Here is a 26,490-nt window from a genome sequence, read left to right as displayed (position 1 = left end):
TTTTACATCAGTTCATCTCCATGTCTGTCTCCCTCTTGGCAATTGGACCTAGAGCATTTAATAGTTGATTGATGTTTCTTTTGATATTTCTTTATAAATTACCATATAAATGCAATTGTTACTTTTCAGTACATGATTGTTGAGGAATTCTCCACCTTTTGTTACACAGAGGTGGACTGATTTTAGCTCCATTTCTCAAATCCACCATTTATTTAATTGGTTAACCTTAATTTACCTAGTATTTTCCTTTGCCTAAATTTGGTTAAGTAGAGGAACTTTAAATAATCCTCTGAACAAACAATAATCTGTGGTCAAATTGATAGAAGTATTTAATTTGTGACTTCTAAAAACATTTCTTCAGATTTTATCTGTCAAGACAAAATGTTAAAAGCACTCACAATATCAGGCATTATCTGTGGAATTAGACATTAATCCAACACCTGAACTCTTTCCACAACTGCTCCCTGATCTGTTTGCAGCATCCTATTCAAATTTCCACTCAACTCTATTTTACTTTTGAATTCATAGAAATGTTTGTCAGTTTTTTCATTTGAAATGTTTAAAAAGTGCGATTTTTGCTAAAGATAGCAATGCTAAATTGTGTGCTGATACTTGAAAAATCTTGTTTGTATAGTTAGCATTGTAGTGAAATATAGGTCCTTTTGAAATATTCTAAGGTCAGTTTTTATCTACAAATGTTCTCTCCTCTTCACAGGTATGTACTGGTTAGCAAACCAACAGAGTGGACAGACAAACTAAGAGAAAAATTTCTGGAAGGCTTTGAGGTCTTTTTGCAGCTTTTAAGAAGCATGCAGGTTGGTTTAGAGTTGTTACATCCATATAATTATAGATTTGAATATAAAAATGTAAAATTGTTCACATTATTTGCAAACATAGGGTAGGGAGAAAGCAGATATTTGGTTGTCATGGAACTCATCATTCAGCACATTGTTTGGGGAAGTGCTGTGATATGAGCAACACCTGTCATAACTGCATGACATTGCACAGGATTTAGTAACCATTTAAATGTAATATAAAGGTGGTGGGTTGGACATGTGTCTCCACCAAAGGAGGTATAAGGCACTTTGTCCCTCTGCTACCTTGAGGTCACCTTGGGCAATATGTTGCACCTGCTTCGTCCCTCGATCAGGGTCACATGAAGCCATGGGAGCAAGTGGTGGATGGTCGTATGAGCAGCTGGTGTATATCACAAATCCTGGTTATGCAACCATCTCTAAAGTGTATTGATAATGGCTGGGGTCACCATTCTTGTAAAGATATTGCCTAAAGGAAGGCAATGGCAAATCACTTCAATAGAAAAATTTGCCAAGAACAATCAGGGTCAAGACAATGATCATCTACATCATATGACATGGCAAATGATGATGATGTCTTTAGAAAATGTCAGTTGATTTGTGAACAATTTGCCATGTTTTGTCAACCCTTACTAATTTTTATTGATGCACCATACAAAGCATCCTTTTTGATGCATTGTGGCTTGGTTTGACACTGCTCTGCAGATGTAACTGCACAAAACTGCAGAGAATTTTGAGCACAGTCTCCCCTCAATGTACTCAGTCTGTGCTTGCTTACCACTCACTTTCTGGAGGACAGCCATTCCAAGACCACACCCATTCTGCACATTTATTCTTCTCCCTTCTTCCATCAGGCAGAAGATACAAAAGACTGAAAGTATGTACCATCAGGCTTAAGGACAGCTTCTACCCTACTAAACCATAGAAACCATAGAAACTACAGCACAGAAACAGGCCTTTTGGCCCTTCTTGGCTGTGCCGAACCATTTTCTGCCTAGTCCCACTGACATGCACACGGACCATATCCCTCCATACACCTCCCATCCATGTATCTGTCCAATTTATTCTTAAATGTTAATAAAGAACCCGCATTTACCACCTCATCTGGCAGCTCATTCCATACTCCCACCACTCTCTGTGTGAAGAAGCCCCCCCCTAATGTTCCTTTTAAACTTTTCCCCCCTCATCCTTAACCCATGTCCTCTGGTTTTTTTCTCTCCTTGCCTCAGTGGAAAAAGCCTGCTTGCATTCACTCTATCTATACCCATCATAATTTTATATACCTCTATCAAATCTCCCCTCATTCTTCTACGCTCCAGGGAATAAAGTCCTAACCTATTCAACCTTTCTCTGTAACTGAGTTTCTCAAGTCCCGACAACATCCTTGCAAACCTTCTCTGCATTCTTTCAACCTTAATTATATCCTTCCTGTAATTTGGTGACCAAAACTGAACACAATACTCCAGATTCGGCCTCACCAATGCCTTATACAACCTCATCATAACATTCCAGCTCTTATACTCAATACTTTGATTAATAAAGGCCAATGTACCAAAAGCTCTCTTTACGACCCTATCTACTTGTGACGCCACTTTTAGGGAATTTTGTATCTGTATTCCCAGATCCCTCTGTTCCACTGCACTCCTCAGTGCCTTACCATTAACCCTGTATTTTAACCTTGGTTTGTCCTTCCAACGTGCAATACCTCACACTTGTCTGTATTAAACTCCATCTGCCATTTTTCAGCCCATTTTTCCAGCTGATCCAAGTCCCTCTGCAAGCTCTGAAAACCTTCCTCACTGTCTACTACACCTCCAATCTTTGTATCATCAGCAAATTTGCTGATCCAATTTACCACATCATCATCCAGATCATTGATATAGATGACAAATAACAATGGACCCAGCACTGATCCGTGTGGCACACCACTAGTCACAGGCCTCCACTCAGAGAAGCAATTCTCTACCACCACTCTTTGGCTTCTTCCATTGATCCAATGTCTAATCCAATTTACCACCTCTCCATGTATACCTAGCGACTGAATTTTCCTAACTAACCTCCCATGCGGGACCTTGTCAAAGGCCTTACTGAAATCCGTGTAGACAATATCCACTGCCTTCCCTTCATCCATTTTCCTGGTAACCTCCTCGAAAAACTCCAATAGATTGGTCAAACATGACCTACCACGCACAAAGCCATGTTGACTCTCCCTAATAAGTCCCTGTCTATCCAAATGCTTGTAGATTCTGTCTCTTAGTACTCCCTCCAATAACTTACCTACTACCGACGTTAAACTCACCGGCTTATAATTTCCCAGATTACTTTTCGATCCTTTTTTAAACAACGGAACAACATGAGCCACTCTCCAATCCTCCGGCACCTCACCTGTAGACAGCGACATTTTAAATATTTCTGCCAGGGCCCCTGCAATTTCAACACTAGTCTCCTTCAAGGTCCGAGGGAACACTCTGTCAGGTCCCGGGGATTTATCCACTTTAATTTTCCTCAAGACAGCAAGCACCTCCTCCTTTTCAATCTGTACAGTTTCCATGATCTCACTACTTGATTCCCTCAATTCCAAAGACTTCATGCCAGTTTCCTTAGTAAATACAGACGCAAAAAACCTATTTAAGATCTCCCCCATTTCCTTTGGTTCCGCACATAGCTGACCACTCTGATCTTCAAGAGAACCAATTTTATCCCTTACAATCCTTTTGCTCTTAATATACCCGTAAAAGCTCTTTGCATTATCCTTCACTTTGACTGCCAAGGCAACCTCATGTCTTCTTTTAGCCCTCCTGATTACTTTCTTCAGTATTTTCTTGCACTTCTTATACTCCTCAAGCACCTGATTTACTCCCTGTTTCCTATACATTTCATACAACTCCCTCTTCTTCTTTATCAGATTTGCAATATCCCTTGAGAACCAAGGTTCCTTATTCGTATTCAATTTGCCTTTAATCCTGACGGGAACCTACAAACTCTGCACTCTCAAAATTTCCCCTTTGAAGGCTTCCTACCTACTAATCACATCTTTACCAGAGAACAACCTGTCCCAATCCACGCTTTTCAGATCCTTGCAACACACGCAAAAGTTGCTGGTGAATGCAGCAGGCCAGGCAGCATCTCTAGGAAGAGGTGCAGTCGATGTTTCAGGCCGAGACCCTTCGTCAGGACCAGCAACTTTTGTGTGTGTTGCTTGAATTTCCAGCATCTGCAGAATTCCTGTTGTTTTTTTAGATCCTTTCTCATTTCTTCAAATTTGGCCTCCTTCCAGTTCAGAACCTCAACCCTAGGACCGGATCTATCCTTGTCCATGATCAAATTGAAACTAATGGTGTTATGATCACTGGAACCAAAGTGCTCCCCTACACAGACTTACGGCACTTGTCCTAATTCGTTTCCTAACAGGAGATCCAATATTGCATCCCCTCTCGTTGGTCCCTCTATATATTGATTTAGGAAACTTTCCTGAACACATTTTACAAACTCTAAACCATCTAGACCCCTAACAGTATGGGAGTCCCAATCAATGTATGGGAAATTAAAATCCCCTACCACCACAACTTTGTTTCCTGCAGTTGCCTGCTATTTCTCTACAGATTTGCTCTTCCAAGTCTCATAGACTATTGGGTGGTCTGTAATACAATCCCACTAATGTGGCCATACCTTTCCTGTTCCTCAGCTCCACCCATAAGGACTCAGTAGACAAGCCCTCTAATCTGTCCTGCCTGAGCACTGCTGTAATATTTTCCCTAACAAGCAATGCTACTCCCCCACCTTTCATTCCTCTGCCTCGATCACATCTGAAACATTGGAACCCTGGAATATTAAGCTGCCAGTCCTGCCCCTCCTGTTGCCAAGTTTCACTAATTGCTATAACGTCATAACTCCACGTGTCAATCCACGCCCTCAACTCACTGTTAAATATAAAACTATGTAATGGTTCCCTGGTGCGATAAAGTAGACTCTTAACCTCATAATCTCCCTCGATATGAAATTACATCTTACTGTTTACCTAGACTGAACTTTCTCTGTAGTTGTTCCACCTCATTTTGTTTTGTTATTGTTTTACTTTGTTCACCCTTAAAGTGTAATGATTTGACTTGTGTGAACTGTATGCAAGATGAGCTTTTCACTGTATAGATAGATACTTTATGGATCCCAAAGGAAATTACAGTGTCACAGTAGCATTACAAGTGCACAGATATAAAAATATTAGAAGAGAAGTAAGAAAGAATAAAAAAAAAAGTTACCTCAAATAGTCTAACAGGAGGGGGTCATCACTTCCCCAGCTATAGTTTGACTTATTTTAGAGCCAAATGGCTGAGGGTAAGACTGACCTTGTATTGTGCTCTTTGGAGAAGCACAATTGTCTGAGTCTAATACAAAAAATGTTCCTCTGTTCAGCCAAGGTTGCAAACAGAGAGTGAGAAACATTGGCCAAAATTTCTAGGATTTCCCTTAGGGTCCTTTGTTCATCCATAGCCTCCAGTGTGTCTAGTTTAACTCTTATACCAGAGCCAGCCTTCCAATCAGTTTATTGAGCCTGTTGGCATCACCCGATTTGATGCCATTGCCCCAGCACACCACCGCATAGAAGATTGTACTGGCGACAACAGTCTGATAGAACATGTGAAGGAGAGGCTTGCTTACTCCAAAACCCTCAGTCTCCTCAAGAAGTAGCGACTCTGGCCATTGAGTGTCTTTGTTGGTGCTCCACTCAAGTCTGTCATCTAGGTTCACCCCTCGGTACTTGTTGGTCCACACCACATCCACATCCATGTCCTCACCACCAGTAGTAACAGGGCATAATGCAGGCTTAAGGCTGATTTATACTTCTGCATCAAATCAACGCCGTAGGCATGGTGTCACCACGAACCCTACGCGGATCCCTACGCCGTAGCCTGAAGGAACTCTGGCTGCAATGCTTTCCATAAAGCTTTACAGACCTCCAAAATTATGGAGGACACATTTCGCTTTTACGAGAAAAGGTGCTCGCTTTAAACTTGTTTACCCTGAGAAAGACTACCATGACCATGAAGCCTTGCACGGGCAGGTGTGTGCGCATGCGCGACGTGCCCGAATTGCAGAGCGACGCAGACACACCAACGCACAAGCATAAATGCTTACGACGCGCGCCGGCTACTTGCGTAAGTTACGGCATCCATTTGGCACAGAAGTATAAATCAGCTTTTAGTCTTCCTAAAGTCCATCACCATTTTCTTTGTCTTACTAATATTGAACTGCAGATGATTCAGCTTGCACCATTTGACAAAGTCCTTCACTAGAGCCCTGTATTCATCCTCCTGTCCTCCCTTCATACTTGTGAAAATAATAAGCCAATCCAATTTCCAATCAAATTCCATAAAATATAGTTTAATCTTTTTTGGTGCAACAAAAACAGAAATTCTGAAAGAAGTCAGCTAGTTAAGCTGCATCTGTTGCAAGACAGTCATACAGGCCTTCGAGTTAAGATTCCTGCATCTGCTGTTTTATTTAGTTTCCAGTCTTTTTTTACACAGAGGAAGATATTTCTAACTATACAGTTCTCCCACAATATGCTCCTGAATATCAGTTACTATGTTGTACTCAGTACTAAGGGTTAGCACATGAATTCACCACCTTCTCTGGAGCAAAGCCTTTTTCAAACTCTGTTTGTCAAGTAAATTGTAGTGTGTGGTGACATTTCATGTCCATTTTGGATTTGCTGTCTCAGGAGGACTGATCATTTTCTCTCTTTAGTTTCAGTTTAAGCAATGGTAATTTTTTTATGGATGTTGCAAATGAAGAAAGATAGATAAAATATTTTCTGTAACACATGCATTAATTGGTTGATCCCTTTTTATTCTACATAGAACTATAGAACACCACAGCACAGTACAGGCCCTTCGGCCCTCGATGTTGTGCCGACCCATATAATCCTTAAAAAAATGTACTAAACCCACACTACCCTGTAACCCTCTATTTTTCTTTCATCCATGTACCTGTCCAAGAGGCTCTTAAATACCCCTAATGTTTTAGCCTCCACCACCATCCCTGGCAAGTCATTCCAGGCACCCACAACCCTCTGTGTAAAAAAAACTTACCCCTGATGTCTCCACTAAACTTCCCTCCCTTAACTTTGTACATATGCCTTCTGGTATTTGCTATTCATGCCCTGGGAAATAGGTACTGGCTATCCACCTTATCTATGCCTCTCATAATCTTATAGACCTCTATCAAATCCCCTCTCATTCTTCTGTGCTCCAAAGAGAAAAGTCCCAGCTCTGCTAACCTTGCCTCATAAGACTTGTTTTCCAATCCAGGCAACATCCTGGTAAATATCCTCTGCACCCTCTCCATAGCTTCCACATCCTTTCTATAATGAGGTGACCAGAATTGAATACTCCCTAAGTGTGGTCTCACCAGAGATTTGTAGAGTTGCAACATGACCTCTCTACTCTTGAACTCAATCCTCCTATTAATGAAGCCTAGCATCCCATAAGCCTTCTTAGCTACCCTATCAACCTGTGCAGCGACCTTGAGGGATGTATGGATTTGAACCCCAAGGTCCCTTTGTTCATCCACACTCTTAAGTAACTGACCATTAACCCTGCACTCAGCCTTCTGGTTGGTCCTTCCAAAATGCATCACCTCACAATTATCTGGATTGAACTCCATCTGCTACTTTTCTGCCCAACTCTGCATCCTGTCTATATCTTCTTGTAACCTTCAACAACCTACAGCTCCATCCACAACTCCTCCAATCTTCATGTCATATGCAAACTAACTCACCCATCCTTCTGCCTCTTCATCCAGGTCATTTATAAAAATCACGAAAAGCAGGGATCCCAGGACAGATCCCTGTGGCACTCCACTAGTCATCGACCTCCAGGCAGAATACTTTCCTTCCACAATGACCCTCTGCTTTCTTCCTTTAAGTCAATTTTTTATCCAAACAGCCAAAGTTTCACTGATCCCATGCCTCATGACTTTCTGGATGAGTCTCACGTGAGGGACCTTGTCAAATGCTTTGCTAAAATCCATGTAGACCACATCTACCACCCTACTGTCATCAATTTCTTTTGTTACCTCTTCAAAAAACTCAATCAGGCTCGTGAGGCACGATCTTCCCTTCACAAAGCCATGTTGACTATCCTTGAGTAGACTGTACTTCTCCAAATGCTCGTAGATCCTATCCTTAAGAATCCTTTCCAATAGTTTGCAGACCACCAACGTAAGACTCACTGGTCTATAATTCCCAGGTTTCTCCCTATTACCTTTTTTAAACAAGGGAACTACATTTGCCATTCTCCAATCCGGCACCTCCCCTGCAGCGAAAGAGGATTCAAAGATCATAGCTGCTGCTCCAGTGATCTCTTCTCTCACTTCCCACAGCAACCTGGGGTATATCATATCCGGCCCTGGGGATTTATCAATCTTGATGTTTTTAGGAAGATCCAACACTACTTCTTCCTTAATCTCCACATTGTCCAGCACACAGTCCTGTTCTATTTTGACTTCACCCTTTTCAAGATCCTTTTCACTTAGGAATACTGAAGCAAAGTATTCATTTAGGATCTCCCCAACCTCCTCCGCCTCCAAGCTCATGTTGCCCTCTTTATTCTTTAGTGGCCCCACCTTCATTCTTGTCATCCTTCTGTTCTTCACATATGCATAGAACGCCTTGGGGTTTTCCTTAATCCTACATGCCCCTTTCGAGTTCTCCTAAGTCCTTTCTTAAGCTCCTTCTTGGCTACCCTATATTTCTCATGAGCCCCTCCTGCTTCCTGCTTCTTATATCTAACATATGCTTCCTTCTTCTTCTTGACGAGTTACCTCACATGTTTCGTCAGCCACTGTTCCCTTTTCCTACCATTTTTTCCTTGTCTCAGTGGGACAAACCTATCCTGAACCTCGTACAAGTGGTCCCTAAACTTCCTCTACATTACTTCTGTGCTTTCACCCTTGAACATCTGTTTCCAAATTTACTCTCGCGAGTTCCTGCCTCATCCCTTCATAGTTAGCCCTTCCCCAATTAAGCACTTTCCTATTTTGTCTGTTTTTATCCTTTTCCATAGCTATGCTGAAGCTAAGGGAGTTGTGGTCACGCTCAACAAAATGCTCCCCCACCAAGAGGTCTGCCACCTGACCAGGTTCATTACCCAGAACTAGATCCAGTATGGCCTCTCCTCTTGTCGGCTGGTCCACATACTGTGTCAGGAATCCTTCTTGAACACAACTGACAAACTCAGCCCCATCTCTCCCCCTTGCAGTCAGGAGGTGCCAGTCAATATGAGGGAAGTTGAAATCACCCATAACCACAACTCTGTATTTCCTGCACCATTCTGAAATCTGCCTGCTTATCTGCTCCTCGGTGTCCCGAGGGCTATTTGGGGGCCTATAAACTACTCCCAGCACAGTGATTGATCCTTTCCTATTTCTGACTTCCACACACACTGACTCAGTGGACACTCCCTCTGCAGCGTCCTCCCTTTCTATAGCCGTGATACTATCCCTGACCAGGAATGCTAATCTCCCCCTTTTCTACCTCCCATCCTATTCCTTTTAAAACGCCTAAACCCCGGTACCTGCATCAGCCAATCCTGCTCTTCCTCCAGCCAAGTTTCAGTAACAGCTACAAGCTCTAAGTTCATCCCCTTTATTCCTAATACTCCTAGCGTTGAAATAGACACATTTCAACCCCTCTAACTGGCTACATTTATGTTTTGTCCTCTGCCTGTCCTTCCTCACCAACTCAGAACACATAGCATCATGCCCTTGTCCTTCTATCCTAATCCTCTGCACTCACTTTCTGATTCCCATCCCCTTGCCAAACTAGTTTAATCCCTCCCCAACAGCTCTAGCAAACCTGCCCGCCAGGATATTAGTCCCTTTCCAGTTCAGGTGCAGCCCATCTTTTTTGTACAGGTCAGACCTTCCCCAGAAGAGATCCCAATGATCCAGAAATCTGAACCCCTGCCCCCTGTACCAACTCTTCAGCCACACATTCATCTGCCATAACTTCCTGTTTCTACCCTCTCTGTCTCATGGCATAGGCAGCAATCCCGAGATTACCACCCTTGAGGTCCTGCTTTTTAACTTCTTTCCTAACTCCCTATATTCCTTCTTAAGGACCTCATCCCTAGTCCTATCTGTGTCATTGGTCCCCACGTGGACCACAACATCTGGCTGCTCACCCTCTCTCCTGAGAATACAGAGAACTCGATCCGAGATATCGCGCACCCTGGCACCAGGGAGGCAACAGACCATCTTTCCCACAGAACCTCTTATCTGTCCCCCTAACTATCGAATCCCCTATTACTACTGCTCTCCTCGTTTCACTCCTTCCTTTCTGAGCTGAGGGTCCAGTCTTGGTGCCAGAGACGCGACCACTAAAGCTTGTCCCTGGTAGGTTGTCCCCACCAACAGTATCCAAAACAGTATACTTATTGCTGATGGGAATGGCCACAAGGGTGCTCTGTGGTTGATACAATGGTTGATTCATGGGAAAGGTGGCTTTTTCATTTTTACCTGATAAAATCCAAAATTTTGTAAAAGATGTTTTGTTTTTAAATCTTTGGTGCATTGCTTTATTCCAATCCTGTGGAAGTTTGTGTTATTCATTGAAGGGATGCAGGTTTTGCAGGCTGATTCAGCATTTAATTGCCCATCCCTAATTACCCTGATTAGGTGGTGGTCAGCTGTCTTTGAAATACTGCATTCCTTCAGATGTGAGTATACTCACAGCAGTGTTTGGGAGAGACTTGAAGGATGGTGACCCAGCGATGAATAACGAACAGCAATGTATCTCAAAATAGAATGTGGCTTGGGGGGAAACTTATTGGTGGTGATATCCCCATGCTTTTATTGTCTTCATCCTTAAAGCTTAGGGAAATTGTGCGTTTAAATGGTGCTGTCTAAGGAATCTTGGTCAGTTGCTGTAGTACCTATCATTGCTGATGCACTCTCTTGAGTTGGGATTTGTAGATGGTGGAAAGGCTTTGGGCATTTGAAGGCGAGTTACTTGCTGCAAGATTCCTCGCACCTGACCTGCTTTTGTCGTCATATTGTGTATATGGCTACTCTAGTTTAGTTTCTCCAGGATGTTGATAGTGGGGGTCTTCAGAAATGTTAATGCCATTGAATGTCGGGGTGTGATAGCTGGATTTTCCGGTTCTTCATCATTGCTTGACACTTGTGTGACACAAATGTTACTTATATCCTATCCTACCTGGATATTGACCAGGTTTTGTTAAATTTGTTTGTGGTCTGCTTTTTTGAGTCACAGATCGTTTTGAACATTTTGTAATCATCAGTGGACATCCCTACTTCTCACCTTACAATTGAAGAAAGGATAATTATGAAGCAGTTGAAGGTGGGCTGAGGAGATTCCTCTGAAGAAATCGAGCATAAAATTTTTATAGCTGAGATAATTGACCTCCACCGACCACATCCATCTTCCTCTGTGCTAGCTAATTGCCAGTTGGCTTGTTCAGCTTGGGTTCTTTGATGCCATACTCAATCAAGTGTTCTCTTGCTGCCAAGGGCAGTAAAACTCACTTCACCTTTGAAGGTTCTTTGTCTATACTTGGGCTAAATTTGTAAAGCGGTTAACAGCCAAGTGACTCTGGCAAAATACAAATTGAACTTCAGCAAGCCAGTTAGTAAGCAAGCACTGTTGGTTATTCTTTCTATTACTTTGCTACTCATTGGGAGTAAACTTTTGGACTAGTAATTGATTGTGTTGGATGTGTTCTGCTTCACATAGATAGGACATGCCTGCATAGTTTTGTGCAATTTTTGGCTCAATGCTAGTGTTGTAGTTGTACCAGAATAGTTAGGATAAGAAGGCAGCAGGTTCTGGAGCACAAGCCTTCAGGGTTCATCGATTTTGCTGTATCCAACATAAGACCATAAGATATAGGAGCAGAATCAGGCCATTTTGCCCATCATGTCTGCTTTGCCATTTCATCATGGTTGATCTATTTTTCCTCTCCGCCCCAGTTTCATGCCTTCTCCCCATACCCCTTCATACCCTGACCAATCAAGAATCAATCAACTTCTGTCTTAACTATACATAAGGACTTGGCCTCCTCAGATGCCTGTGGCAAAGAATTCCACAGATTCACCACCCTCTGGCTAAAGAAATCCCTCCTCATCTCCGTTCTAAAAGGACACCTCTCTATTCTAAGGCTGTGTCCTCTGGTCTTAGACTCTTGCACCACAGGTAACATCTTCCCCACCTCCACTCTATCATGGCTTTTCACTATTTGATCGGTTTCAAAGAGATCACACCTCTTTCTTCTGAATTCTAGTGAATCCAGGCCCAGAGTCATCAAATACTCTTCAAATGACAGGCCATTCAATCCTGGAATCATTTTTGTGAACCTCTTTTGAACCCTCTCCAGTCTTAGCACATCCTTTTTAAGATAAGGGGCCTAAAACTGCTCACAATACTCCAAGTGAGGCCTCACCAGTCCTTTATAAAGCCTGAACATTACATCCTTGCTTTTATATTCTAGTCCACTCAAAACGAATGCTAACATTGCATTTGCCTTCCTCAGCACAGCCTCAACCTGCAAATTTACCTTGAGGAAATCCTGCACAAGGACTCCCAAGTCCCTTTGCACCTCAGTTTTTTGTATTTTCACTTCATTTAGAAAATAGTCAACCCTTTCACTTCTTCAACCAAAGTGCATGACCATACACTTCTTGACACTGTATTCAATCAGCCCATTCTCCCAATCTGTCTAAGTCCTTCTGTAGCCTCTCTACTTCCTCAAAACTACCTGCCCCTCCACCTATCTTCATATCGTCTGCAAACTTTGCAACAAAGCCATCAATTCCATCATCTAAATCACTAACATACGAAATAAAAAAGAATTGGTCCCAACACAGACTTCTGTGGAATACCACTTGTCATCAGGTGCCAGCCAGAAAAGGCTCCCTTGTTTTCCCATTCTTTCCCTCCTGCCATTCAGCCACTGCTTTTTCTATGCTAAAGAAATCTTTCCTGCAATGCCATGGGCTTGTAGCTTGTTAAGCAGCCTCATACGTGGCATCTTGTCAAAGGCCTTCTGAAATTCCAAGAACACAACAGCCACTGATTCTCCTATGTCTAGCCTGCTTGTTATTTCTTCAAAGAATTCCAACAGATTTCTCAGGCAAGATTTTCCCTTGAGGAAACAATGCTGACTATGACCCATTTTATCATCTGCTTCCAAGTACTCAGAGACTGCATTCTTAATGATCAACTCCAACATCTTCCCAACCACTGAGGTCAGACTATCTGGCCTATAATTTCCTTTCTTTTGCCTCTCTCTCTTCTTGAAGAGTGGAGTGACATTTGCAATTTTCCTGTCTTCTGGAACCATTCCAGAATATAGTTATTCTTGAAAGATCATTACTAATCCCTCCACAATCTTTTCAGCCACCTCTTTCACGACTCTGAGTTGTCACCATCTGGTCCAGGTAATTTATATCCCTCAGACCTTTCAGTTTCCCAAGCACCTTTTCTCTAGTTTTGGTAACTTCACACACTTCATGACTTCTAACACGTGGAACTTCCAGCATTCTGCTAGTGTCTTCCACAGTAAAGATTAATGCAAAATACTTATTTAGTTCGTCCACCATTTTCTTGTCCCCCATTGCAACCTCTCCAGCATCATTTTTCAGTTGTCCAATGTCCACTCGCACCTCTCTTTACACTTAATGTATTTGAAGAAACTTTTGGTATCCTTTAATATTATTGGCTAGCTTACTTTCATGTTCTATCTTTTTCTTAATGACCTTTTTATTTGCCTTCTGGTGGTTTTTAAAAGCTCTGAATCCTCTAACTCCCACTAATTTTTCCTCCATGATAAGTCCTTTATTTATCCTTTATGTTGGCTTTGACTTCTTGTTAGCCACGGTTGTGTCATCTTTCATTTTGAATACTTCTTCCCTTTGGGTTGTATATATTCTGTGCCTTCCAATTTGCTTCCAGAAATCCCAGCCGTTGCTACTCTGCTGTCATCCTTACCAGTGTTCTTTTCGAATAAAGTCTGGCTAACTCCTCTCTCACGCCTGGGGTAATTTCCTTTACCCCACTATAATACTGATACATCTGCCTTTAACTTCTTGTCAAATTTCAGGTTGAATATCAGATTGTGATCACTTTCCCCTTAGGGTTCTTTTACCCTAATCTCTAATCAGTTCTGCTTCATTGCACAACACCCAATCCAGAATTCTGATCCTCTAGTGGGCTCACCATAAGCTGCTCTAAAAAGCTATCTCGTCCGAAATCTAGAAATTTCCCCTCCTGGAATCCAGCATCAATCTGATTTTCCCAATCTGCCTGCACATTGAAGTCCCCCATGACTACTGTAACATTGCACTTTTGGCATGCATTTTCTATCTCCCATTGTAATTTGCAGGCCACATTCTTACTACTGTTTGGGGGTCTGTATACAATTCTCATCAGGGTCTTTTGACCCTTCCAGTTCCTTAGTTCTACCAACAACAATTCCACAGCTTCTGAGTCTGTGTCATCTTTCTCTAATGATTTGATTTCATTTTTATCAACAGAGCAATGCCGCCCCCTCTGCCTTTTTGCCTGTCCTTCGATATAACGTGTATCCTTGGAAATTAAGTTCCCAGCTATAATCTTTCAGCCATGATTCAGTAATGCCTACAACATCAGACCTGCCAGTCTGCAACTGGGCTACAAGTTCATCTACCTTATTCTGTTTACTGTGCGAATTCAAATATAGCTGTATTCACTTTTTTTTGATTTTGTCCACCTTTTACTTTGCAACTCTTCCTGTTGATTGCAATTTTGCCCTGTCAACAGCCTCTCCTCACTACACATTGCCTCTGTTTGTAAACCAGCTACCTTATCTTCAGCACTATTATCCACCTTTTCTATGGTGCTTGTTGCATTGAAACATTTGCAGCTCAGGACGCTAGTCACACCATGGTCAACCTTCTGATTCCTAATTTTGTCTGAGGTCTTACCAACATCTGCCTCCACAGCCTCATCACTAACTGTTGTGGCACTCTGGTTCCCATCCTCCTGCAACTCCAGTTAAACCTCACTGTGCAGCATTGACAAACCTTCCTACTAGGATATCAGTCCCCCTCCAGTTCAGGTGCAAACCATCCCTTCTGTACAGGTCCCACCTTCTCTGGAGGAGAGCCCAAATATCCAAAAATCTGATGCTCTCCCTCCTACACTAACACCATAGCCACATATTAAACTCTATAATCTTCCTTGTTCTGGCCTTACTTGTACAACCCTGGAGGTCCTGCCCTTTAACTTAGCACCTAACTCCCTATGCAGAACCTTGTCACTCATCCTACCCATGTCATTGGTATCAACATGGACCATGACTTCTAGCTGTCCACCCTCCCACTTAAGAATGCTGAGGACTCAATCCAAGATATTCCGGACCCTGGCATCCAGGCAACAACATACCATTGTGAATCTCATTCTCTCCCACAGAACCTCCTATTCATTCCCCTATCTAACGAACCTCCTATCACCACAATATGCTTCTTCTCCCCCCCCCTTCTGAGTCACAGAGGGAGACTCAGTGCCAGAAACCCGACCACTGTAACTTTCCTCTGTTCAGTCACCCCTGCCTCCCACCACCTGACAGCATCCAAAGTGATATACCTGTTGTTGAGAGGGATGGCCGCAGGGGTACTCTGCACTGGCTCCTTAACCCTTTTCCCCTTCCTAACTCACCCAGTTTCCTGTAACCTGCAGCTTGGGTGTAACAGCTTCTCTATATGTCCTATCTATCATCTCCTCAGCTTCCTGAATGATCTGGTATTTACCAGTTCCAGCTCCAAATCCATGACGCAGTTTGTTAGAAACTGCAGCTGGATGCACCTCCCAAAGTTGAAGTCATCAGGGACAAAGGAAGTGTCCCTGCCTTCCCACATCCCATAAGAGGAGCATTTCACTGTCTTGCCTCATATCTCCACTGTCCTGGCTGAGCAGTTATAGAGAAGAGAAGGGAAAAGGTTGAGCTTTTCTTCCTTTACTTTCTGTGACTGAAATGTCTCTTCGTTGAAACCTCAAAGAGCTAAAGCCTCGATCACCACACTGATGATGCCCACTCAGACAATGGCTGCTATGCTTGCCCCTGCCTTCCTTCGATTTGCTCTTGCCAATCAATCCCAAACGCCAGTTGGTCATTGGTCAAAGCTGTTTTTCGCTATAGTAACCCACTGTTGCCTTATATCCTCGGGCATTGGACCTGATTGAAGTCCCCTTTTCTCGAAACTTCCAATGTTGGATTGGCTGCTGGACAAAGCTAATTTTTCATTGAATTTCATTGAAAACTGGCTTCGATCATTGGAGGAAGCCAATTCTGTTGGAACCATGAAAGTAAACTTGCTCTTGATTTCATAAATGTGAATCCTTGTAGTGCTTCAGGTTATAACTTATGAAATGTTGCAACACTGTCACTGCCTTTGCATTGGTTTCATGTAACGATGAATTTTGTAGAGCATATGGTTAAAAGGAATTGCTGTTTTTGTAATAAAGAGACAAATCCTGATGTCAGTTACGACTGATATTTCAAAAATGTACTGTGTGTGTGTGGTGAATTTAACCAATATTCTGTAATTATAGCAGTAAAATTGGGAAGTTTATTGTTTAAGATTTTTACTTAAGATTTTAAAGAAAGCTTCCATTGCAGGGACTTGTTAATTTCATAAGGCAGAATTCACCCAGACTGTTAAGGGTTAAGTTAACTATGTATGTTATGTGTTACGTTGTACATGATTACATTTTGGGGCGTTTTTTTCCTGGTGTACAACGTTGCTATATGTTGCGGGGCAAATAAAGTGTACATTAGAAGTAGAACTCTCGTATGGGTTTTTGTCGACACTCCTACACCATCTACTTAAATAATAAGTGAACTTCAACTTCTAAACCCATTTCATGTTTTTTAAAAAATATTTTTGAAAAACAAGATTTTACCTATTTTTGTGGTTTAAACTAACGTGACAGGAGAATGATAGAGCTGAGGATGAGCCAGCAGGTTTACAAGTAGATGATAGTTTACAAGTAGATGATAGGTATAACATGAATGTAAAAAAGGACAAGACAATAATTGGGTACAAATACAGACAGAGCAAAGAGTTAAATTGTACCACACAGGCAAGATTCAAAAAGGCGAGAAATGAAGGACTGAAGGTGTTGTATTTAAATGCACGTAACGTTCAGAATAAGGTGGATGAACTCATGATGCAATTGGAGATTGGTTGGTATGACATTGTGGGCATCACTGAGTCATGGCTGAAAGAAGGCCATAGTTGGCAGCTTAACATCAAAAGAATATACTTTGTATTGAAAGAACAGGCAGGAAGGCATAGGCAGTGGTGTGGCTCTGTTGGTAAGAGTAGGAATTACATCTTTAGAAAGGTGACATAGGGTCAGAGAATGTTGCATCTTTGTGGGTGGAATTAAAAAATTACAAAGGTGAAAAAGACCATTAGACAGGCCTCCAAATAGTAACCAAGATGGGGGGGTTGAGATTGGAAAGGCAGCTGGAAAAGGCATGTAATAAGGGTAGTGTCACAATTATAATGGGGACTTCAATATACAAGGGGATTGGGAAAATCAGGTTGGTGTTGGATGGCAAGAGAGGGAATTTGTTGAATGCCTACAAGATATCTTTTTAGAGCAGCTTGTTCTTGAGCCTACTTGGGGAAGGGCTACCTTAGGTTGGGTGTTGTGTAATAACGTGTGTCTTATTAAGGAGCTAACATAAAGGATTCCTTAGGAGGCAGTGATCATAATATGATTGAGTTCATTCTGCAAATTGAGAGGGAGAAGTATAAGTCACATATATCAGTATCGCAAATGAAGGGAATGACAGAGGCCTGAGGGAGGAGCCTGCCCAGATGAAGGAGGATACTGGCGGGGATGATGGCAGAGTACAGATGGCTGAAATTTCTGGGAATAGTTCACAAGGTGCAGGATAGATATATCCTATGGAGGAAGAAGTGTTAAATGGCAGGTGTCGGCAACCGTGGCTGACAAAGGAAGCTAAGGACTGCATAAAAGCCAAGGAAAGGGCATAAAAGGTGGCAAAAGTTAGTAGGAAATTGAATGATTGGGAAGCGTTTAAAATCTAACAATAGACAACTAAAAAGCTGAAAGAAAGGCCAATATTATAAAGTGAGATGCCAAAAGATTTTTGTTCAGTTATATAAAGAGTAAAAGGGAAGTGAGAGTTGATATTGGACCACTGGAAAATAATGCTGGTGAGTTAATAATGGGGGACAAAGAAATGGCAGATGACCTTAAAGGGTGCTTTCCATCTGTCTTCACTGTCGAAGGCATGAACAGTGTGCCAGAGGTCCATGAGTGTCAGGGAGCAGGAGTGAGTGCCATTGCTATTACAAAGGAAAAAGTACTAGCCAAATTCAAAGATCTTAAGATGGATAAGTCTATTATTCAGGATGATGTTTCGAGGTTCTTGGAGACTAAGGAGGAAATAAGTCAAAGTCAGCATGGTTTCTGTAAAGTGAAATCGTGCCTACAAATATGTTAGAGTTCTTTTGAGGAAGTAACAAGCAGGGTGGACAAAGGAGGCAGTGGATGTCATTACTTGGATTTTCATCAGGAGTTTGATAAGGTGCCACAGGAGGCTGCACCTGAGACCAGAATTGCTGGGGGGTGGGAACCGAAGTGAAGAGACAGAGGAAGGGGTGTTGGCTCACATAAAGAGAAAGCTAGGAGACAGTGTGAGGGGGAGGATAGGCAGGTGATAGAGAAGGGATACGCTCAGACTGATAGTTTGAGATATGTCTATTTTAATGTAAGAAGCATCATGAACAAAGCGGATGAGTTTAAAGCATGGATCAGTACTTGGAGCTATGATGTTGTGGCTATTACAGAAACCTGCATGGTTCAGGGGCAGGAATGGTTACTTTCCTGGAATGAGTGCCAGGCTTCAAATGTTTCAGAAAGGACAGGGAGGGAGGCAAAAGAGGTGGGATGTGGCATTGCTGATCAGAGATAGTGTCACAGCTTCAGAAAAGGAGGAAGTCATGGAGGGATTGTCTACGGAGTCTCTGTGGGTGGAAATTAGAAACAGGAAGGAGTCAATAACTCTGCTGGTTTTTTTTTAATAGACCACCCAAAAGTAACAGGGACATCGAGGAGCTGATAGAGAGACAGGTTCTGGAAGGTAATAATAACAGGGTTGTCGTGATGGGAGATTTTAATTTCCCAAATATTGATTGGCATCTCCCACAAGCGAGGGGTTTAGATGGGGTGGAGTTTGTTACGTGTGTTCAGGAAGGTTTCCTGACACAGTATGTAGATAAGCCTATAGGAGGAGAGGTTGTACTTGATCTGGTATTGGGAAATGAACCTGGTCAGGTGTCAAGTCTCTCAGTGAGAGAGCATTTTGGAGATAGTGATCACAATTCCATCTCCTTTACCATAGCATTGGAGAGGGATAGGAACAGACAAGTTAGGAAAGCATTTAATTTGAGTAAGGGGAAATATGAAGCTATCAGGCAGAAACTTGGAAGAATAAATTGGGAACAGGTGTTCTCGGGGAAGTGTATGGCAGAAAGTGTCAGATGTTCAGGGGATATTTGCATGGTGTTCTGCATAGGTATGTTCCAATGAGATGGGGAAAGGATGGTCGGGTACAGGAACCGTGGTGTACAAAGGCTATTGAAAATCTAGTCAAGAAAAAAAGAAAAGCTTACAAAAGGTTCTAAAAACTAGGTAATGATAGAGAGCTAGAAGATTATAAGGCTAGCAGTAAGGAGCCTAAGAATGAAATAAGGAGAGCCAGAAGGGGCCATGAGTAGGCCTTGGTGAGCAGGATTAAAGGAAAATCCCAAGGCATTCTACAAGTATGTGAAAAGCAAGAGGATAAGATGTGAGATAATAAGATCAATCAAGTTTGACAGTGGAAAAGTGTGTATGGAGATAGCTGAAGTACTTAATGAATACTTTGCTTTAGTATTCACTACGGAAAAGGATCTTGGCAATTGTAGCAATGACTTGTAGTGCATTGAAAAGCTTGAGCATATTGACATTAAGAAAGAGGATGTACTGGAGCTTTTGGAAAGCATCAAGTTGGATAAGTCTCCGGGACCAGATGAGATGTACCCCAGACCACTGTGGGAGGCGAAGGAGGAGATTGCTGAGCCTCTGGCGATGATCTTTACATCATCAATGGAGACAGGAGAAGTTCCAGAGGATTGGAGGGTTGCAGATGTTGTTCCCTTATTCAAGAAAGGAAATAGAGATAGCCCAGGAAATTATCGACCAGTGACTCTTGCTTCAGTGGCTGGTAAATTGATGGAAAAGGTCCTGAGATGCAGGATTTATGAATATTTGGAGAGGCATAATATGATTAGGAATAGTCAGCATGGCTTTGTTAAAGGTAGGTCATGCCTTACGAGCCTGATTGAATTTTTTTGAGGATGTGACTAAACACATTGATGAAGATAGAGCAGTAGATGCAAGTGTATATGGATTTCAGCAAGACATTTGATAAGGTACCCCATGCAAGGCTTATTGAGAAAGTAAGGAGGCATGGGATCCAAGGAGACCTTGCTTTGTGGATCCAGAATTGGCTTGCTCACAGAAGGCAAAGAGTGGTTGTAGACGGGTCATATTTTGCATGGCAGTCAGTGACCAGTGGTGTGCCACAGGGATCTGTTCTGGGACCCCTTCATGATTTTGATAAATGACCTGGATGAGGAAGCGGAGGGACGGGTCAGTAAATTTGCTGATGACACGAAGGTTGGGGGTGTTGTGGATGGTGTGGAGGACTGTCTGAGTTTACAGCGGGACATTGATAGGATGCAAAACTGGGATGAGAAGTGGCAGATGGAGTTCAACCCAGGTAAGTGTGAGATGGTTCATTTTGGTAGGTCAAATATGATATATATTATTAATCGTAAGACTCTTGACAGTGTGGAAGATCAGCGGGATCTTGGGGACCGAGTCCATAGGACACTCAAAGCTGCTGCACAGGTTGACTCTGTGGTTAAGAAGGCCTACGGTGCATGGGCCATCATCAACTGTGGGATTGAGTTTAAGAGCTGAGAGGTAATGTTTCAACTATATAGGACCCTGGTCAGACCCCGACCTGGAGTACTATGCTCAGTTCTGGTCACCTCACTACAGGAAGGATGTGGAAACTAATAGAAAGGGTGCAGAGGAGATTTACAAGGATGTTGCCTGGCTTGGGGAACATGCCTTATGAGAATAGGTTGAGTGAACTCGTCCTTTTTTCCTTGGTGCGATGGAGAATGAGACGTAACCTGACAGAGGTGGAAAAGATGACGAGAGGCATTGGTCGTGTGGTTAGTCAGAGGCTTTTTCCCGGGGCTGAAATAGCTATCATGAGAGGGCACAGTTTTAAGGTGCTTGGAAGTAGGTACAGAGGAGATGTCATGGGTAGGTTTTTTACACAGAGAGTGGTGAGTGTGTGGAATGGACTGCGGCGATGGTGGTGGAGGCCGATACGATAGGGTCTTTTAAGAGACTCCTGGATAGTTACATCAGCTGAGAAAAATAGACGGCTTTGAGTAACCCTAGGTAATTTCTAAAGTAAGTACATGTTCGGCACAGCATTGTGGGTCAAATTGTATTGTGCTGTAGTTTTTCAGTGTTTCTATAAGGCTGCTTAACAATATAAAATTCGATTGTGTTCCAGGAAACATACTGGCATGGATAGTGGAATGGCTTACAGGCAGGAGGCAGTGAGTGGGAATAAAAGGGACATTTTCTGGTTGGCTACCGGAGACTAGTGGTGTGCTTCAGGGGTCAGTATTGGGACCGCTATTTTTCACATTGTTTGTCAATGATTTTGATACTGGAATTGAAGGCTTTGTGGCAAAGTTTGCAGGTGATACAAAGGTGGGTGGAGGGGTAGGTAGTGCTGAGGAAGCAATGTGATTGCAGTAGAACTTGGACAAATTGGAAGAATAGGTAAAAAATGGTAGATGGAATACAGTGTTGAGAAATGTATGATAATGCATTTTGGTAAAGGAGCAATAGTACAGACTATTATCTAAATGGGGAGTAGGTTCAAATATCAGAGGTGTAGGGGGACTTAGGAGTCCTCGTGCAAAACTCCCATAAGGTTAATTTACAGGTTGAGTCTGTAGTAAAGAAGGCAAATGCAGTGTTAGCATTCATTTGTGCACATTCAGTGCGCATGCACTGGTCGTGCATGCAGCCTGTTACAACCGTTACGACTAGTTTTCTTGCTTTTTTAACTTAACGTTATTCGTTGTTTTTTTTCACGGTAATACGTTGAAGCTGCACCCTCTGTAACATGCTGGTGGAGAGAGTTTTATTTGGGTTTTTAGCGCTGGAAATAGTTACACTCGGACACGTCTCATTAGCGGGGCAGCAGTATGGTCATATTGTTTATTCCAGGGACCAACTGATTGCACTTATGCTGGCCTGTTTAGCGAACAGAGCGGCAGACATCCCTGCTGAAATCTGTAGGAAAACACATAGAGGATGCAGAGGGGGATCACAAAGGCGAGGAAAGAGGACCGGGTCGAGACAACAGAGACTTATGGAGAAGAGGAGTTTGGTGGGTAATAAAATGGACGAGTTGACGGCACTAGCCAGGAGTCAGAGAACATTTTGGGAGAGCTGTGTTATGTGCTTTACTGAAACGTGGCTGCACGAGGACATACCCGACCAAAACATTTCCATGGAGGGCTTTCAGTCTGTTCGGACTGTCCAGAAGTGCACTGAGAGCGGTAAGCGTGAAGGAGTTGGGAGCTTGCTGTTCTGGTTAACAACGGATGGTGCAATCCTGGGCATATTACGATGGAGGGATGTGTTTGTAGCCCGGATATTGAACTTTTTGCTGTTGGACTCTGGCCATATTCCACCGAGATACAGCACTGGGCGTCATGGGAGGTTGTTCCTGCCAGTGGCCATCCAACTTTGCAGCTCCTCCCATGGAGGGTCAGACACCCTGAGCCAATAGGCTGGTCCTGGATTTATTTTCATCTGGCATAGTTTGCATATTGTTGTTTGATTGTTTGTGCTTTTTGTATTGCTATATTTATGCTCTATTCTTGGTTGGTGCAGCTGTAACGAAACTCAATTTCCCTCTGGATCAATAAAGTATGTCTGTCTGTCTGTATTTCAAGGCGAATAGAAGGTAAAGCTAGGAGATAATGCTGAGCCTTTATAAGACACTAGTCAGGCTGCACTTGGAGTGTTGTCAACAGTTTTGGGCCCCATACCTCAGAAAGGATGTGTTGTCAATGGAAACAGTCCAGAGGAGGTTCATGAGGATGATTCAGTGAATGAAGGGATTAACATGTGAGGAGCATTTGGCAGCTTTGAGCCTGTACTCACTGGAATTTAGAATAATGTGGGGGGGATCTCATTTAAACGTACCGAATGTTGAAAGGACTACATAGGATGGCTGTGGAGAGGATGTTTCCTCTGGTAGGGGTATCCAGAACTAGAGGGCATAGCCTTAAAATCAAGTGGTGACCCTTTAGAACAGAGGTAAGAAAGAGTACTTTTTATAGCCAGAGAGTGGTAAGTCTGTGCCAGAGAGTAGAAAATCTATGGAATGCTCTGTCATAGACTGGGATGGAGGCCAAATTAGTGGGTATATTTAAGGCAGAAGTTAATGATTTCCTGATTGGTCAGGACATCAAAGGATATGGCAAGAAGGCAGGTGTATGGGGTTGAGTGGAATCTGGGATCAGCCATGATGGAGTGGCAGAGCAGACTCGATGGGCTGAATGGCCCAATTCTGCTTCTATGTCTTATAGTCTAATGTTGAATAATTTTTTTAATATAATATTTAGCTGATTTGAACATTTGCACTTCCTTTACAGGGAATGGATCCAGTAACAAGGCAAGTTGGTCAACACATAGAGATGGAACCCGAGTGGGAGGCAGCATTTACTTTACAGATGAAACTCACACACATTATTTCTATGATTCAGGATTGGTGCGCCTCAGACGTGAGAATACATTTTTATTCACTTTTTAGCATGTGAGCAGTGCTTATATTGAGGTAGAAAATAAGTACTTTGCTTTTTACTATAAGTTATGCAACAGAAAAAATTAGTAAACTTGTTCAAACTAAAATTTGCTTCAGAGTTTCTATCGGGCAACTAACTAGTTCAATCAGCTTAATCTCACCAGTTTAGATTACTGTGGATTTTTTGTTAGTCTTAATTAGTCCAATGTACGTCTTGTAAATATTTAACTCAAAAGCACTATGCAATATTCAGCTGTGGAAGCATTGATTCATTACTCCACGTGAACTGATTAGTTTCCTCTGTGTCTCTTGTTTTCTTCAGGCTAGCTATCAGATATATTATTCTGTCTAAATTAATGTCCTAGGTTTCAAATCTCACAAAGCTGATGCTGCTATTAAGGAAATCCTTCCTCTGAAACATGCTCTCTCCCAGAAAATATTTGCTATTTTTTGTTTCTGGAAGTTTCAGAAGCTGGAATTTTTGGTGTTAGTAAACAATCTCATGAATCTTTGTCCCAAATTAGGATGGAGTGCATCTGCATAAATGACTTCTTGTAATTATTGCTAGCCTGCTCAAGGTTAACGTATAGTGTTCTTCAACATCTTGGAGTTTCTTGGCTGCAGGTTCACAACCATTTCGTAATCTATTTGATTTTTCTGGTTTATCATTCTTGAAGTTAATTTTTGATTAGATTTTTTAAAATATTCCTTGCCAAATTCTTTTTGTTTCTGCTTGGGATTGTTCTTTACTGTACTAATGAAACTAGAACATTATGATTTGTTTCATCAGTCTGCCTTTGGTCTTTGTTCCACTAAAAGTAACTTCTACTTCTATTTTTCCAGGAAAGGGTCCTCATTGAAGCATACAGGAAGTGTTTGATTGTTTTATTGCAGTGTCAGAATGGGCCTTGTGATGGTGAACAGCCTATCACATTGAATATGTGTGGGCATTCTGTGGATACGATACAGTATCGTGTGTCTCAGCATCAAGTCAGCATCCATTTACCAGTTTCACGTTTGTTTTCAGGTAATAATGCATTTTCACACAGCATCTTTGGGAAAGTAGTTACTGCTGACTGTTGGCTGTTTTATTACTGCTTAGCATATTTGATGAAGATGGGGCAGAATGAGAACAGAACTGTTGGGAAAGAAATTAGAAAAAAAAATCTGGTGACAATATCCTGTTCAAAAATTAAAGCTATTGTACCATGTAGCCTCCTGTATAATATGGGACTATTTTTATGTCGTCATAACACGTTATTGAGCATGCACTATTAGGCACGTATTGATCTGTATATGTGTTCAGTTCGGGTTCTGTTAACTTAGCTCCAGTCTCTAGCGTTTTTATTAATGATATTGTTGTGTAAACGGCCACATACACAACTAATTGGCGACGAGGTTAATGAAACTGCATCGTATCAGAATGACGTACTTTAATTGATAACGGCACTCAGAAGAGGCATAATGAGGCCACGAGTCTGAAAAGAAGCGGGAGTTCAGCCGGAGTCGGGAACGTCGGGAGACTGAAAGACACAGTCAGGGCCGCAGCAAGTCCACGTGAGACCACAGCCGGCGCTGAACCCCAGGGCTGAGGGTCTGCTTGCCTCAGAAGGGAGATAAAAAAAAAAGGAGCGACACATGCATCCAGCCAGAGTACGCTCACGATGCTAGCAAAAAAAAGGTCACGAGTGTCAAAAAGAAAACAAGGGACCGAGGCTAAATTTACATAACAACAATAAATTAACACAACAAGGATGGCATTAATTGGAACCATTACAGTGGCATTGAAGACTGGGCAACTTATATTGAAAGAATAGAGTTATATTGTGATAGTAACGATATTAAAGCCAGTGTCTTACTTACTGTAATGGGCGCGAAAACATATAGCCTACTACGGAGCTTGTAACCCCTGAAAAGCCAGCTGATAAAACTTTCAAGCAAATAGTAGAATACTCTCCAACAGCATTTAAACCCCAAACTGCTGGTCATTGCTGAAAGATTTAAATTCCATAAATGGAATCAGAGCAAAAATGAAAGCATTTCTGAATATTGTGCTGAATTGTGCAAATTATCAGAACACTGTCAATTTGGAGCTGGGCTATCAGACGCATTGAGGGATAGGTTAGTGTGTGACATGTACTGTGAAACCACACAGAAGAAGCTCCTGTGTGAAAAAGACCTTACATTCGAGAAAGCACTAAACATCTCAATATCATTAGAAGCAGCTGCATGAGGTGCTTCAGAGATACAACAAAAATCTCTGGAATATGTTAAGAATAAAATTACACTACGCGGAAATGAAGGAAAGAAATGTTACCTTTGTGGGATCAGGTCACATGACCCTGATGGTTGTTGGTTTAAAAATAAAGAATGCTGAAACTGTGGCAAACAGGGCTACACTGGCAGAGTATGCAAAGCTAGTAAAAGCAGGAAAAGGGCAAAATACAGAGAAACAAGAAACCCCAGAAAGGAAAATATAACAACATGCACAAAATAAAAGAAAGCAATTCTGATGAAAATGACTCAGACGACAGTGAATTGTCTTGTCTGCTACTTCACAGCATGGAAGAGACAGATGATCGAAGAGTAATATCGATCACTCCACAAATGGCAGGTGTGATACTGAAAATGGAGTTGGATACAGGCTCAGCCTTAACCGTGATCTCTGTACGCGACTACAAACA

The 26,490-nt window shown here is 42.2% G+C and overlaps 1 protein-coding gene across 3 annotated transcripts in view; it reads left to right on the top strand.

Annotated features, from left to right (window-relative positions):
• The window catches only part of ubr2 (ubiquitin protein ligase E3 component n-recognin 2), a 172,542-nt gene that overhangs the window by 40,967 nt on the left and 105,085 nt on the right, over positions 1–26,490 (top strand). For all 3 annotated transcript variants that reach the window (XM_063055703.1, XM_063055701.1, XM_063055702.1), the window contains exons 13-15: positions 716–815; positions 23,658–23,786; positions 24,650–24,833. In XM_063055703.1, coding sequence (XP_062911773.1) covers positions 716–815; positions 23,658–23,786; positions 24,650–24,833 — 413 coding nt within the window. The remainder of the gene's footprint in view (positions 1–715; positions 816–23,657; positions 23,787–24,649; positions 24,834–26,490) is intronic.

Source organism: Mobula hypostoma, chromosome 8, assembly GCF_963921235.1.
Source record: "Mobula hypostoma chromosome 8, sMobHyp1.1, whole genome shotgun sequence".
NCBI classification, from domain to species: Eukaryota; Metazoa; Chordata; class Chondrichthyes; order Myliobatiformes; family Myliobatidae; genus Mobula; species Mobula hypostoma.
The sequence above is the reverse complement of the archived record's forward strand: the minus strand, read 5'-3'. Positions and strand labels throughout refer to the sequence as shown.